The 16,703-nt window shown below is 38.7% G+C and overlaps 1 protein-coding gene across 8 annotated transcripts in view; it reads right to left on the bottom strand.

Moving 5' to 3' along the window:
- The window catches only part of LOC119728670 (probable 3',5'-cyclic phosphodiesterase pde-5), a 65,358-nt gene that overhangs the window by 13,104 nt on the left and 35,551 nt on the right, over positions 1 to 16,703 (bottom strand). For 5 of the 8 annotated variants that reach the window (XR_005271114.1, XM_038200986.1, XM_038200982.1 and 2 more), the window contains exons 12-24: positions 15,469 to 15,527; positions 14,754 to 14,805; positions 14,197 to 14,339; positions 12,864 to 12,956; positions 10,042 to 10,110; positions 8,474 to 8,588; positions 7,780 to 7,919; positions 6,099 to 6,185; positions 5,814 to 5,840; positions 4,360 to 4,513; positions 3,206 to 3,361; positions 1,863 to 2,035; positions 208 to 319 (exon numbers count right to left, since the gene is read on the bottom strand). Coding sequence is in view for 6 of the 8 variants with exons in the window: in XM_038200986.1 (XP_038056914.1) it covers positions 208 to 319; positions 1,863 to 2,035; positions 3,206 to 3,361; positions 4,360 to 4,513; positions 5,814 to 5,840; positions 6,099 to 6,185; positions 7,780 to 7,919; positions 8,474 to 8,588; positions 10,042 to 10,110; positions 12,864 to 12,956; positions 14,197 to 14,339; positions 14,754 to 14,805; positions 15,469 to 15,527 (1,380 nt within the window). In the remaining 2 variants the exon portion in view is untranslated. The remainder of the gene's footprint in view (positions 1 to 207; positions 320 to 1,862; positions 2,036 to 3,205; positions 3,362 to 4,359; positions 4,514 to 5,813; positions 5,841 to 6,098; positions 6,186 to 7,779; positions 7,920 to 8,473; positions 8,589 to 10,041; positions 10,111 to 12,863; positions 12,957 to 14,196; positions 14,340 to 14,753; positions 14,806 to 15,468; positions 15,528 to 16,703) is intronic. The other 3 variants (XR_005271115.1, XM_038200984.1, XM_038200985.1) reach the window with 2 other exon arrangements.

Raw genomic sequence — 16,703 nt, 5'->3', positions numbered from 1 at the left:
ATTCAAATCACCTTCAAATGTGTGTAAAACCATGCATGAATAAAGCTAATTAAAAAAAGTAATGGTAAGTTTCTGCCTCAAGTTGAGACTCTTAAGATAACTTTTAAGAAATAGGAACGGTGCAGTGTGCATTACAGAATAGAATGGTGCAGCATTTCCCAAAAGAAACTATTAAATGGCTGAAATCTAAATAGACATCATGCATACCTGTTGATAAAACTCGTCAAAGATAACCTTAACGGTTTGTTGTTGTATCAACCAGGGCTTTGTGTTGGCCGCCAAATCACATGCAGTCATTGTCAGTGCTCTCACATATGATCTATAATGTTGTCACGAGAACAGGTTGCCACGGACACAAGATGCCACAAACATCAACACATTGAGATCAATCAAACAGACCAACGGTGAGAAATTACACAGGGAAAAGGAGAAAGAGTAGCAAACAAATGTCAGGGAGCAAAGCAAATTAAAATTGCAGTTAGTTGGTTAGTTCGGTTAATCAAAGCGCTTGAATACAAACAGGATAGGAATTAGTAAGAAAACAAATGCAGCATAAAAGTGATAATATACCGGTATATTCATCCTAATGCTACTATTCAAATCCACAACATTGTGCTGCACTGTAATCTATGTGTGCTACCATTGCTTCATACCGTCTGGGCAAAATATCATGTGACCTATAACCATTTCAATGAAATGTGTCATTTGAGGCTTTTTGGTGCTTTGTGAGCCACTAGGGGGAGGGGTACTTCAAAGTTCAAAGAGAAAGATAAATCTTTCCAGAAGGAATCATTCTGAGTGTAATGCTATTCAAATACCATTTAATGGTATACATCGTCTAATTGAAGTTTGTAGACTGAGGAAAAAGCAGATGACACTGATTCAGTATCGTTGCTGTGTGCCTTACATATGGGAAGAGGTCACTTGTTTTTGGTTAATAGAGTTTGTGGGTTTCCATTCCATGTGCATTATTTACATTCACTCCTCTCCCACCACTAGGATTATTTCACTCATTATAAAACATCAACTTTAACAACCACTATTCTTCCCTTATTCACTTGAGTCAAAGTTGTCACACATACACATACACGACATAATTCTAGGGGTGTGCATCAGACCCGGGTACCCGACCACTGCTATCAGGAACCAGTTCCAGATCATAGGATACGGTGCCCGTAACTTAACATTACTTAGCAACTTCTCAGACAATAAAAAAGAAAGGTTTTGAATGCCATTGGTGGGGAATTTTCATAATGAAAACCAGGCTGCATTGAAAACCAAAACAGATTTTAAGTTCATGTGCATTTTAACGTGCGAAAGATGACACTGGCAAAAGTTGCAGTTTACGCCCTAAAGCTATCAAACCCTTCAGACAACTCGGGGTTTGAATTTGGAGGTTGGGTTTCTTTAATGGGTACCTGGGTACCAGTGTTTGGGTTTCTTTAACGGGTACCTGGGTACCAGTGTTTGGGTTTCTTTAACGGGTACCTGGGTACCAGTGTTTGTCTTTAACCAGGTACTCAGTTCCCATACTACCCGAAAATGCACACCACTTCATAACTCTATGGCTTTCTGTCACAACAATGTGTCTCAATTAGAATGATGAACAACTGCAAAAACTTACAAGCTGACTTCACGCCTGAAAATGTAGACTTATTGGTTGGACATACACTCTCACAATCTTGCAAATTCATACATTCCTGTCAAAATATTCACATGCATCTCATGAACCCAAACAGCTTCCATTTGAGCCTAGTCACACACTACCATTATCATGTGCTGCGTCTATTCTTCATGGTTTTGCCATGTATAAATTTGTCTTTGACACATGCACCTCGTCTGCAGACTGCAACCTATCCCACCTGTGTTCCGGATTGGTCCATGAGAACTGTCCAGCCTCCACTATGACCTTCAGTTTAGCCTTGTTGCCAAAGAACAAGGCCAAGTCAGTGGCTAGGATGGCGTGTCGTATGTCACTCAGTACCTGTTTGTACTCATCTGATGTTAGGTGCTTGAAGATGTTGTGTCCTTCATTCTATTCAATCAAGAAGATGCAAGTTACAATTCAATGCTTACCAGATTCATTGATTAAAGGGAATATACAACATTTGCAAACATCAAAAAAGAAAGTACCTAATTATTATGAAATACCATACTGGACTGTTAATAAATGACAGTCTAAAGCATCCTGTAAAATCATAGCACTTGGTGTGCTGACATTGTCAAGAAAAGAGACGTTTTTGTATCAATTTCCAACGCTCGCTGTCCTAGTGTTGGGGAAATATGTCTTTTTTTTTCAAATACTGCCCCCATTTACCATATTTAGTGAGTCCTAATTTTGTTTGCAATCAATTACACACCTATGAACGGGTACAAGCCAGCTGGACTGGTTCCCTGACCTTACAATTCCCTGACATCTATAAATTGCTCTGTTTCATCTTAAGTGGGGTCAAAAAACCAGACTTTAAGAACATGATTGTTTTTCTTGGTTTTTCCAGCATCTACAAACACAAAACTTCTAACAATAATAATAATAATAATAACTGTATTTATATAGCGCTTTTTGCCAGAGGATACAAAGCGCTGGGGGAGAATGCAACCAAAGCCAGGTATATGAAGTATATGAACATATGAGACCCATTATGAAGCACCTTTTTGCTAGGTGCTGCGGCGCATAATTGCTGCCACTGCCAGAAACACCGGGGCAAACCCCTCCTCTTAGCGACAAGTGTTACTGGGTTCTTTAACGTGCATTACACAACACACAGGACCTACGGCTTTACGTCCCATCCGAAGGACGAAGCAATAATGGTAAAGTGCCTTGCTCAAGAGCACAAGCACCATGTTCCCACTGTCAGGATTCGAACCCGTGTACCACGGCACACGAGTCAAACACTGTAACCATTGGACCACAGCGCCCCACAACTCTAACAAGTCAGAGTAACAATATTTGCTATAAAATACTACCCCCCCCAAAAAAAAGTCCATTCCAATTCTGAAAATTACAGCAAAAGCAAATGTTGTATATTCCCTTTAAGTTTTACACTGTTTAAGTTTTCAGATTACAGGTTTTTCAGGTTTTTCAATCCTATGTATCTGTGTCAACAATTGTATGACACTGGAAATTACTTTCATGGCCCGAGCTGAAGGTTTCAGCAGATCACCAATCAATCGACAGTATCTGATGGAAAGCAACTGCACCTACCTGGAGTATAGTGATAGTCATATTGAAGTGATGATGCTCCATAGTAGATGTGGAATATACAGCTGCTAATGGTGTAGCATTGTTGACCATGAAGGAATTGTTCTTGCCTCTATGATCAAGGTCATGGCAGAGACAGGCAACAAACAGGGCCAGACACTGAAGGGAAAACAAACAAATTGGCATGTCAAACTATTAATTAATGTCACAAATAAGCTAACCCTCCCTCTCTTGTGGGCAAATTCAGTTTTTTAATCAAATGACTGTTTTTAACAGTTAAGAGTTCCCTTGTTAATGTGATATAGCCATGCTTTGACTGGAAGTGATTGTTAATTATGCCAGCTACCGTATACTAGCAGTTACCTCTTTTGTCTGTTGATGGAATTTGACAAGTCACAGTGTTTACAAAAATGTGATCTGACTGTTTGTTTTCTCTTTTACAAGTCTTTATACAAATGCATGGCAAGGGAATTGGAAGAACTTTTTGACTATTCGTGACTGATCAAACCATAGGAGGGTTAGCTAAACAAGAAAAAGCCTTATTTCTTCAAGCATAAACATCAATACTTGGAAGCTCTTTATTCCAGGCACACATATTGATATTATGATCACAAGAATCCCATAATATCTCTCTAGGAAATATTCATGTTGTTTCTGATAACATGAAGGCTGGTGTAGCGTGAATATCTGACTCCATGAAATATAGACTCGTTGGTACTATTGCGCATGTGTAAGTATGATAATTAGGACAGTGACTGGTCACATGCGAGGGATTAACCAATAATAGGGAAAAGGAGTCTGATTTTCACAGGAGTCAGATTTCCATATGACACCAGTTCATGCTTCATGCGAATGCGATGCGAATTCGACATCACGAACCATTTGCTGCGAAATTCGCCGGAGTTGAATTGTGTTCAACTTTTGTGAATTTGCAGTGCAAAAACTTGCCCTGACGTCACAAATTCGCATTCGCGTTCGCTTTCGCGCCCTGTAAGTGTTTAATATCGCATATCCAAAACATCAAACAGATGATCACAACAGTAATTGTTTTCTTTTCCATGTCATCGTGGGCGGACCCATTATGCGTACTCATAGTGAAGACTAGTCAAGTACATGTATACTTCCCATGGTGTTCAAGTGGTTGATGCTATAGTTACCTCAACAGGAGTAAATGTATCCTCTTGGCAGGTCTTGATGATAGTGTATACGCTATGAGCCACAGAGAATGCATGCGTCCAATTATGATAAGGAACCTTCCTGTAATTCTTCCTTACAGTCAGGATAAACCGACACAGATCTTCATAGTCAAACCTGTCATACAAACAGCACACATTCATTATTTAAAACACAACTAGTCCTGTAGAGGTGATCTGGTACACGGTACCCTGTGGAGACATGTGCATAATAGGGAACAAAAGATTGAATACGTCTCCGCAGAGCAATTTCTATAGGTGAATACGTCTCCACAAGGTTATCACGAAATAGATATATGGATTTTACTCAAAAACTAGGAATTTGCAAGGTGTGTTGATTGGTCGCAAGTTGAAGTATTTCATGTAAGGGATATTAAGTCCAAATTTCAGCCCAGGAAATTAATTCTGGTTAAAATAAGAGCATTTTAAAACTACACTTTCAAACTCTAAGATTAAATTTAGTACACGAGAACAAAGAAATGACTCCACTAGGATTCAAATTCTAGTATTAGTGAGTGCATCATCTCTATCCATTATGGCTTCAGCGGTCATTGTTACTAACAGAGATTTACACAATGCATCTTGCTCTAACATGCAGGATAAATGAAACAACCCAGGTTACTTAAATGAAAGTGTGTGCATACTAACTGAATATCTCAGGAGTGTGACATTGGTATTACATGTAACTAAATTAGTTGGGTACGTGAACATTTCCAAAAATAATAATAAAATAATAAAGTTTTGAACTGTATTTTGTTACTAAAAAACGTGAGCGGGTAGGCCTACACCACGTTATGGGGACGTTTTTTTTTATTGTTAGGCAAATTAGGACCGAGTTATGGGGACTTTCTGCTGTCCCCACAGCGTTTTCAGTCCCCACAAATACCTCGTATAGATGAGTGTGTCCCCACAACTATGGAACAAGAAACAGAGTTCTGTTGATCACTTGCCATGTGCTTGCCTGGACTCCTGGTAATACTGTGCCCTTAAATTAATATCAAATCTTGAACAGAATACCAATTCTTATTGTACATGTAACAGACAAGCTAGCCTAGACTCCACAATTTCAGCAGCACTAAAATCAATATATACAACGTGTACTCCATAGATGGACATCTACTGTAGCTTTACATCAGCAGCTCACTAAATTCACTATCTCCACTATCAAGAAGGCAATCCAAGTAAGATCAATCTATGACATGCAACAGAATCAATGTAGGTCTACAATTGTCACTGCAATATTATGAAGGTGATTGGAAAATTCCTCTTGAAGATGTTAAACAAGGCAGTTTAACAACTCAACAACTTTTAATTAACTTTTCTAATTACATATCATTATAAATACACACAAACAAAAACTTTTGGAGTGGCACAGCAGAAGGTAGGAAGGTTTGGATTAATGGAATAACAGGGCTAACCTCTCTGAGTTGTCATTATGATCATCACTGTGGAGACAAATGAGAAGAATGATTGACAAAATACACACAACTACATGTACATGTATGTATGACAATGAGTGAATGAAATGGAAACCCAATGGATCCAAGCCCACAAATTACATCGACACCATGAATGGAACATCAGTACAGAGACGTAAAATATCTGCACAGTGGCTTGACTTGGCATACAGAATATGCACTGTATGTTATTATCATCACTTATTTAAAGTTTTCTTTCACTATCAAAGTTAGAGATGGTTTTACCCGTTAAGAGTGAACATATCCTGGAACATGCACAGCACATACAGAGGTTTGGCCTCCTCATCCAGTCCCCATGGTGAGAAGTCGTACCTGATAAAGCAATCAAACTCAGTATCAGCAAGACAGAGATACGTGTATGGATCAATAGGCATATGATCATACCGACAATTTGTTAATGCATTCACATCTTTTATGAGAATATCCAGCCAAATCTTTTCAGAACCATATGAAGTCACTAGGGCTGTCCCAAATAAACCGCATATTCTAATATTCGATCATGAACCAAATATTCGAATAGCTTTTTGCCGGTTTGAATATTCGAAAAGGAAAACTATGCACGTGCACATTATTGTGATGTTACTTTGCTCGTAAAGTTGCTTTTTGGATTGGCAGATGCCACTTTTTTGTTGACGGTAACTTTTTTGTCGACGCCTATTTTTTGGTCCATTCTTATCCGATTTGTTAGTAAAAACGTCATACATGCGCGTGCACCACTGATTACTAGCACCCATTGGATAAACACTCAAGTTGCGTTAGCTTCCGGTTCCAATGGTTCCAATGCTACTTAATGGTTTAAACTGAACTGACGTCACACTAACGAACCGGATGGCTGGGTAAAGTCCCTTGACAGTTATACAGTACATGTACTTACTGCAAAACACTCCAGTGGCCCATAATATCCATTGGCCAAAGTTTAACTGTTTTAATTTAAGAACTTTAAAGTTTTAATTATTGAAAATTGAACTGGCACACTTTGTATGCAACTTTTGACCAGTGAGGAAGGCAGCTGCAGCTGGCGTGTGTAAAACTTACTCGGCGAGTTACGAATATTCAAATATACGGTCAAGTGCAGTTTTGAATTTTCAAATACTAAATTATACGAAAATGGCCCTAAAAGTCTCAGAAGAGATTTGACTACATGGTGTTGCCACAAACCAAACATCTAATATCTTTACCATTGAATCATTTGACAAGAGTACCTTATAATAATAAAAAAGGAAACACTACATGTAATAGCTACAAACATTGCACAACACTTTAAAACATTGGATGTTTATCCTTTGGAATCCTGATATCCATAGCATTTGTTTGTTTGTTTTAATGTTTTGTTTGGGGCAACTTTTAAAAAATCCACTTATTTTCATGTGAGTCCTGTGTAAATTCTGTTTGCCTTCCAAGAGATTATCTGAAACCATAACAATATGCAGGCCACGTCAGGATTTCGTCAAATTTCAACCTACTGCCAACATTGGCCAAATGTAGCAATGCTATCTGGGGAGTTTTCTATTATTATGTCACTAATGTCAGCAAATTTCTCCTGATATTAGCATGCCTTTTGCTGTGCCTTAATTACTGCTAAAGGTCTCTGCAATTAGTGAGGTCACAAAATTGGATGATATATACGATAAGTAACACTTTTTTAATGGTCAATTGACATAGAAGCGTAAAGCCCAATGATAAAGATTAACTGTTGGAGAATGTTCTGGAACTGGTCTACAATTAATGCATTGGTAAACATGTCTCTGTGGTAGCAATAAATGGGATTAATAGCAAACTAACGCCAAGCATCATGTGCAAACAGCTCAATCCATTGATTTCAATCCATTGACTCAAAAAACTATCCACACAAACTACTAACTCTAACAAAACATGATTTGATTGGTTGGCTAGACTGAAGACACACCTTGCAAGCTGAGGCATAGGGTCTGGTAAAGCCACTTTCTTGAGGTTCTCCAGGTCTTCTTCATGACACTGACTGTGATAGCTCAGGACCTCCAGAGCTACTTTATGCTTCTGCTCCGATCGATGGATCTTATCATAAAGCTGCATACAGACAACACAACCAACAGTGTTTAATTGTTGATAATAATAACAATTCATACAGAGCCATCCTTGCAATATATCACAAACTGCTGAACATTTAATAATATCAACAAAAAAATGCAGATATTTCTGTACCTGATCGACAACATGACTCAACATGACTAATTTATTCAAGATATCAGGAATTATAACAGGAACTTTCCTGAATCCAAAATTTCAACAGGCATAAAGTCCTATGGCAAGTAACAGTGGCTGGTATGCCTTCCTTGATCCTACAGAATCCCATAGATTCTGAAGGATTTGGCAATGGTAGATTTGAATATCAATTCCAACAATACATGAATCTATGGTTTCAACTGCAAAAGCATGCACATGATTAACTCTTCACTTGAGGTGGTTGGGGATTAAACACAATACAATTCAGTGACGTCAGTTTGTTATTGGAACACACATGTACACATAACACACTTCCATAACCAAAATCATTAGTAAGAATACAAAACAGATCTTGTCTAATCCTACGTTTTGTTTTACCTACACTGCCTAATTCTTACCTTGGCATGATGTAGAGCCAAACCACAGAACACAGCGAACGTCTCAAAGGCTTGTTCATCTGTTTTAGTGAAGTGTCCTTGCTTCTTATTCACCATCTGCACCACACCAATCACACTGTCAAGCAAAGATACAGCTAGCTAATTAGCAGTGCCATGGCCAAACCTTTTTGAGCATGTTTACATCCGCACAGGAAAACAATTAGAATGTGCTGGTTTCAACGGGCCACTTTACACTTTATAATAATAATACCAGAGTCTTATATAATAGCGCACGTATCTACCAACAATTAGGTACTCAAGGCACTGGAAATGATGTCTATTTTTAAAGACAGGTAAATGAAGTTTATGAGAAATGTGAGACCCATTATGTAGCACCTTATAAGGGTTTACAAGGTGCTGCGGCGCATATTGCAGCCACTGCCAGAAACACCGGGGCAAACCCCTTCTCTTAGCGATAAGTGTTACTGGGTTCTTTAAAGTGCATTACACAACACATGGGACCTACGGCTTTACGTCCCATCCGGAGGACGAAGCAATTGTGGTAAAAAGCCTTGCTCAAGAGCACAAGCACCATGTTCCCACGGTCAGGATTCGAACCCATGTACCACGGCACACAAGTCGTAACTATTGGACCCACTAATGCTAATCAAACAATCAAGCTGAGAAACTTGAAAACTTTACCAAAATACTGGGCAATGAATCTGCATTCTGACCACTCAGCATATTTGTGGTCATGACTTAAAGGGAATACACAACATTTGCTTCTGCTGTAATTTTCAGTAATGGATGGATTGGTTTTTTTTTTTGGGGGGGGGGGGTAGTATTGTATAGCAAATATATTCATACTGACTCGTCTGAAGTTTTGTGCTTGTAGATGCTGCACAAACCAAGAAAAAAACAATCATGTTCCTGTAGTCTGGTTCCCTGACGCCACTTAAGATGAAACGGAGCAATTTATAGACGTCAGGGAATTGTAAGGTCAGGGAACCAGTCTAGCTGGCTTGTACACGTTCATAGGTGTGTAACTGATTGCAAACAGAATGCGAACTAAATATGGTAAACCGGGGACAGTATTTGAAAAAATCCAGTTTTTTTTCAATGCTGGCCGGCCGACCAGTGTTGGAAATTGATACAAAATACAACTTTTCTTGAAAATGACAGCACACCAGGTGCCATGATTTTACAGAATGCTTTAGACTGTCATTCACTAACAGTCCAGTAAGGTATGTCATAATAATTTGGTAGTTTTGTTTTTTGATGCTTGCAAATGTTGTATATTGCCTTTAATGGAGCATCTTCTGATAATTTGCCTAGATTTATGTAACACCGCTTGGTTTTATATGCTGCTTTTCGTTCATGATTTTCTTTTAATACTACACTTCTGAGCAAACAGGCCCTGAAAGTTAACTTTAAAAACCATAAACAAGTCTTGTATGGTGTCCCTAAAAAAGATCATGCAGATCATATTAAATATTGGTAACCATTCATTTGGGCATCAGAATCTGTAAAAGACTTTAACACAATATGAAAAAAAGAAAATAAAAGATACCAGTCTCCTATGTCCTTACTTTCCTCTGTTGTATATGGGCATGCAGAGAATAGTCTTGGTGACATAGCCTGTCTGTTGATCCACATCCCTGTGCAAAGAAATTACATACTCAATGTAAGAACTTTATTGAACTTTTTTTTCCCTCTTTTTTTTACAGTCAAAACTTCATTTTATATTTATTGCTTGTTGTTTTCACGTATGCCATTCAGCTTGGAGAACCCCTCGACAGAAACAATGTTTCCTTTGGGTTATCCTTCGGGAGCTGAATGGTATTATTGTTTTTGTTTGTTTGTTTTTGTATCTACAGCTTTAATTTTATCTATTCCTTGTATCTTTGGTGATATGTGTACATGTATTTGTTGATGTTTCCCGAGAAACAAAACAAAATAAAATAAAATAAAATAAAATAAAATAAAATAAAATAAAATAAAATAAAATAAAATAAAATAAAATAAAATAAAATAAAATAAAATAAAATAAAATAAAATAAAATAAAATAAAATAAAATTAAATAGTCTAGTCTAGTCTAGTCTAGTCTAGTCTAGTCTAGTCTAGTCTAGTCTAGTCTAGTCTAGTCTAGTCTAGTCTAGTCTAGTCTAGTCTAGTCTAGTCTAGTCTAGTCTAGTCTAGTATAAGAACACAGACTACACAATCATTGACAAGTGCATCAAGCACGGACATTGTACTGTAACAAACAAAACAAAACAAAACAAAATTACCAAAAAACCCAAACACCCCCCCCCCCCCGAAAAAAAAACCCCAAACAAAAAAAATACAAATAACCCGTCCCCCACCCTGCACACCCCCCCTCCCCAAAACAACAACAACAACAGCAACAAACAGAAAAACCCCAAATAAAAGAATGCCTATAAAGTATTTGCCATAAACCACAGGTTTTTTTTAGAAGCAATGGTACCATGCATAATGTTCTGGCAAATAAACTACCGCAGGGCACTTCAGATTTCATGACTACAATCACTGCTTGTAAAAGTGATGTCTCAGATTGCGATTGGTAATCATATACATGTATATACAGTTGACTCTTGATAATTATACAGTTGGTTCTTGTTAATACAACAATGTACAAACACTGTTAATACAAATACTGGTTGTATAACATAAAGCCTTGGTCCCCACTGCACATATTACGTGCACAATGAATGGGACTGGCACTCCACTTAATAGGAAATTCTGATGTACGTGTAACAAACATTTTTGTTAGGTCCGGCTGAGTTTGCATTAACAAGAGTCGACTGTACACACAATGTCTTTGGTATTAAACACTGATCTCTGAGAAGGCAGAGATGTAAGTGTCACATTCCTCGGTTTGCCCCTCCCCAAGAAATACAAGAAGTTGCGGGGTGCATAACCAAAAAGTCTACGCTATGCGAATGTTCAGGTCAAATAGGAGAAACTTTGAAACTGTCTTATGGTCATGATGTCCCCATGATTAGTGTCGCGTGTACGATCAGTAATCGAATGCCAGTAAGCGACGGGTATGTAGGCAACGAAACGGTTAAGGTTCTGCATGATAGCGGATGTAGTACGGTCGTTGTCAAACAGAGTTTAGTTAAGGATGAACAAATGTTGAAGACAAAATAAAAGTGTGTTCCATAATAGTGTGTTCCTCTATGAAAGACAGAAACAGGCTGGTGAACAGGCGAGGCAGGACGGCCGAGGTTGACAGTCAATACTACCCCAAGGCCTTCAAGTTGGACCTATCCTCTCCTGGCCAGAACAGTGACCAAGAGGCGCCAGGATCGTTGAGGGAGGCCGCACTTCCGGCTGACCGCCTGCAACAGTCGCCACAGCTGACGCATTGTAATAGAAGTTTAGTAAGGCAAACAAAACTGGGAAAAGGTGCAGGTTCATGATCCGTAAATTGTAATTGTAAACCAAAGAAGAAGTGTTAAGTTTATTGTGGATTTATCAGTGTGTACTTGGTAATCAAAAGAGTCGGTTAGACAAAACCCCGGGTAAACCATATCAGTCAGCAAACTAAGTTTATTTTGTTTCTTGTACATATCGACTGGTGTGACTGTAAATAAAAGTGTATATATCTGTTAAAACTACAAGAACTCGAGTGATTTGACAATTTATTTTGTGTGAGGGTGAACAAGACTACGGAGGGTCATATTTCTTGGGGAGGGGCAAACCGGGGAATGTGACAGTAAGCAGGGATGCCAGTTGGTGTTTTGAGTCAGGGCCTGAACAATTTGACATGTGACAGACGGCCAAATGTGCAAAATGATTGCAATACACCATAAGCACATTGCAGTACCACACATGTCTACTTTGAACTTACAATTCACACATTCGGCTATCAAGCTAGCATGACAATTGCCATGGAGCAATGCAGACACAATACTTTTCTCTGTGCAGGCTACACAAGGATTTATTTTCTGGCTTGTGAAGGCATGGAATGCCTAATTTTTTTTTTTTCAAAACATGAAAAAGCCTGCTTCAGGCTATAGCCCGACACCTGGCATCCCTGTGTAAGGGATGTATGTGTATTTACAGCTTGTTCGTTTCAAGGGCGGATCCAGAACACAATTTTGGGGGGGCCAAAAAAATTTTGGTCCCCCAAAAAAGTGGGTCAAACAATTTTTGGATTCTAGATGCTCTGTGGTGCGATCTACGTGTAAGGCAATTTCTGACCACTTTAACCAATGTTTTTTTGAGGAAAAGATGGTGGTGTACTCATTGCCTGCCTTTATGCGATGTCACATAAAAAAAAAAAATGGTTTCGTTTTTTGGGGGGGGGGGGGGGGCCCATGGCCCCCTTTGGCCCCCCCTGGATCCGCCCTTGGTTCGTTTGTCCAACACATGTCAATAGCTGACCTGTTAAACCGTTGATCTAGATATGCATCAGGGATGTTAAGAACCTGCCCAGTGGAAGCAACATGGCCAGCAACACCTTTGTCCATGGAAAACCTGAAACAATATGGAGGATAACATCCCAGCTGGTTATATTATTTCAATGTTGTTACCAAATTAACATTTCACTGTTTATTTAGACTGTATAATATTTAAACCAAAACTTATTATCCAACTATTCTTCACAGAAAAGCTAAATTCATTATTTGGGAAAAAATTGTTCTGTATGTTCAAACATCTGGATAACCATTCTGACGCTCTACCATCTGAGCTATCCAGCCCTATGCAGGCGGTTCCCCAATTGTCACTATATCCCTCGCTACTCCAGTTTCGTCAATGTATCCTCGTTAACTTTCAGTTTAGTCCCTGGTGGACCATTGATCTACAAGGTACTAAGAAGCCATAAACCCTTATATATACCATGTAGCCAGGGATCACGCCCAAGGCCACGATGCTATAGCAACATTAGCAATGCTGCAAACCCAGGAAATAGCAACTGGGGATCACTCAAAGAGGGAACAGCTTTTTATAACAAATTTTCAAATAAACCACAAAGGGAAACTGACCAGCACCCGATTTTACAAAGCACTGCAACTCAATGCAATGTGTTGTATGATCCATTTCACAAAAGTTAGTTAAACGCGTCGTAAGTTCCTTGACAACGGCTTAAAACACGTCGCAAGTTATGATGTGTCTATTGGTCATCGCAAAGTAAAAAGACTCCTTTTCTTAGCCAGTTTTTTGCCATAACAATTAAATAAACGAGACTATAATATTGAGACAATGTGTGTGCAGTTGTAAATGGAAAATGCATCGAAGTAAATATGAATTAGCCTGGAATATTGCACTTGAAATTTCAAAGTAGCAAACAGTTCACCGCGAGCTTGTTTTCCGTTAAAACTGCATCATACGTCCTCCATTTCGTTTTATGTTTTAAAAACTTTTCGAGAGGAGATGCCACGACTCTTTGCTGAATATCAGATGACTATTTACTGTACGTTGAATAAATACATAGAACAGTCACCGTGTTGTGCTATAAATACACCTACGGCGCATCGCACTTACGACGTGTTTTGTGAAATGATTCGCAGGACGAGTCGCAGCTGCGACAGCATCGTAGGGATACGCCCCGTCGCAGCGCTGCGATACATCATTAGTTGAGATGACTTTCATGGAATCGACTGCAGGTGCACCTGCTCAGTTATCCTGGGTGGTTCATTTAAAAATCAATTTTCTTTTGCAAGAAGGTTTCTGAGTATTGATTAGACAGAAACATCCAGGTGTTGCAACACATTACCTGATTTCTTTTTGTTCCTTTTCAACAACCTGCATGCCTATGCCATTGCCTACATCAAATATTCTGGCATACAGCTCTCTGGTTTTATTGTCGACAAGGAACAGTGAAGCCCGGTCTGCTGAAACCAACTTCTGCGCAAAGTTCTGAAATTGAACGTAAAGAGAACAGAAAAATTAAATTGATTCAATGATATAGCAACAAATAAACAAGTCGGTCAAATCCAGGTTTTAGGATAATGCACACACAAACCTCCTGTATGCACGCAATAAGCCAGTTCAATATCTCGATGAAGTAGTCCAGCTCAAAGGTCATTCAGGATAAAATTGCTGATGTGATGCTATGCGTTCGCCCATTCTGGTTGTAATTAGCGCACAAGCTTCATGCACCCGTCTCCGAGCGCGTTCATACGCCTTGGATTTTCCCGAATGACCCGTGACCCATATCGTTGTGAGCATGTGTAATTAAAATACCAAACTGGCTTATTGGTTCCAATGATGAAGATCACACTCGTAGCTAACTTCAATAACCAAGGAATAAATCTACTTGCGAGTATTTACCATGATCTTCATGATAACCGTATCCATGCTGATTATATCTTGAAAAACAGACCTGAAAAATAACAGGAACATGTGTGGATAGAATACTGTGAAACATAAACCCAAACCAGAAATAAATTGACTTTGATAAAATATACGTGCTATTCAAGCACGATTTAGTCTAGATCTTTCAATATTTTAGTTAACAAACTGCAGCGAAAGCATTATTTTTTTTATTGAGTTCATTGAATATTGATATTATTCCATGAAAGTTGTCTCATCGATGGGGTAAAACTGCTTAGGGTTTCAGCATCACTGACAGTTCTACAAATCTTCAATGGACTTCTTAAATGCTTGAGATCTAGCTCATTCTGTCTTGTGCCATGCAAAAACCGTCATCTCGTCGTGTCCGTGCAACAAGGTCGTATCTCCTAAAATGGGCCATGAGTGAAACGCGAGATTCAGAACGTCAAAAGGTCGTACCTCACTTAAAATAACCCAAATGTACACACAAAGTCAATGGACGTCGAGATTTGACCTTGTTGCATGGAGCATATTCGCGCGAGATACAACTCTGTTGCAGAACGGAGTTAGGACCTTGTTGCACTGATGCGATCTATGAAGTAAACATTTGAGTTTTCATGTTTTGATAGAATAATTATATACTGTATCAAGTTGATGTTATTCTTAAAGGTAGAATCTTGTATATGTTGATATGTTGTGATGGCAGACTTACTTTGTGACCGTCAAGAGGAAATCATTCAGCTTTCTCTGCTTACTCATGCTGACATACATCTACAATAACATCAATATATGTCTGGGTTACTGCATGTTCATTCAACTGTACCTACTAGACCATACATTGTTAGTTATCCCACTTGTGCTTGTTGTGGAACATGGAATAATCTAGTGCATCTGTGTCCATTGAATGAGAGTCATATGGAGCACAAATGCATTACATTTCTCAAGGTCAAGTAGGAAAAGGAATTTATCCTCAAGCAAACTTGACACAAAGTAAAGATGTAACACTTAAGCTGTAGTCGCTTTTTTTTGGGGGGGGGGGTCATTGTGGTTGGACACATTTGCTGCTGCACATGCATATTCTGTACTAGTTCAAGTATGTGCATGCCTGCAGCAACCGTGCAATAAGGATAATACAACATCATTGTTGCCATGGATTTACAAAACAGGATCAAGGATTCACATTTGCTTGATATTAATAACTCCCCAGCCTAATTTACTAGGAACCATACCCATTCAGGCAAATTCCAACACCCACATGGGAAATTGTACACACACACTGTTGGACTTAGTTTCTGGAGGTATGCCAACCCCAGTGTAAAAGACCATCAGTTTAGGGGTACTGTACCTATCCTAACAGATTTAAACAAAACCTGCTGTTGAACTTTGATGGGTTGTGTTCGGTTAGGGTTAATATACAATTGACTCTCGTTAATACAAACACTGTTAAAACAAATTCTGGTTATAACAAACAAAAAGCCTTGGTCCCGACTGATTTCTGTGCACAATAAATGCGACCATCGGTCCTCTTAATACAAAATTCTGATATAACAAACATTTTGGCTAGGTCCAGCTGAGTTTGTATTAACGGGAGTTGACTGTAGTCTTTAGCAATTCATTGTGAAGATGTGCTCCCGTTGTACTGGATAGTGCTCTAATTTTATAAATACTGACCAACACATGTCACTTTCAGAAAAGTCAATGACAAACGTGCCAAATCATATCTGTCCACTCAAACTTAGTTTTTATTATTAAACATGTAAATATTTACAAATGCTTAAGTTTCTTGAGCACTTGCAAAATATGATTCACACAAAACTTTAGGTATTTACACGATATGCACAGGTACAAAACATCTGAATTGAGTATAGTTGAACAATTACAGTAGCAAATGATAGTTGGCAATCTCAATCTCATTTCATAGGAGCAGGTCATTAATGTAGCCATGTC

Source organism: Patiria miniata, unplaced genomic scaffold, assembly GCF_015706575.1.
Source record: "Patiria miniata isolate m_02_andy unplaced genomic scaffold, ASM1570657v1 HiC_scaffold_20, whole genome shotgun sequence".
In the NCBI taxonomy this organism is placed as follows: Eukaryota; Metazoa; Echinodermata; class Asteroidea; order Valvatida; family Asterinidae; genus Patiria; species Patiria miniata.
This window is presented reverse-complemented; position numbering and strand designations above follow the sequence as displayed.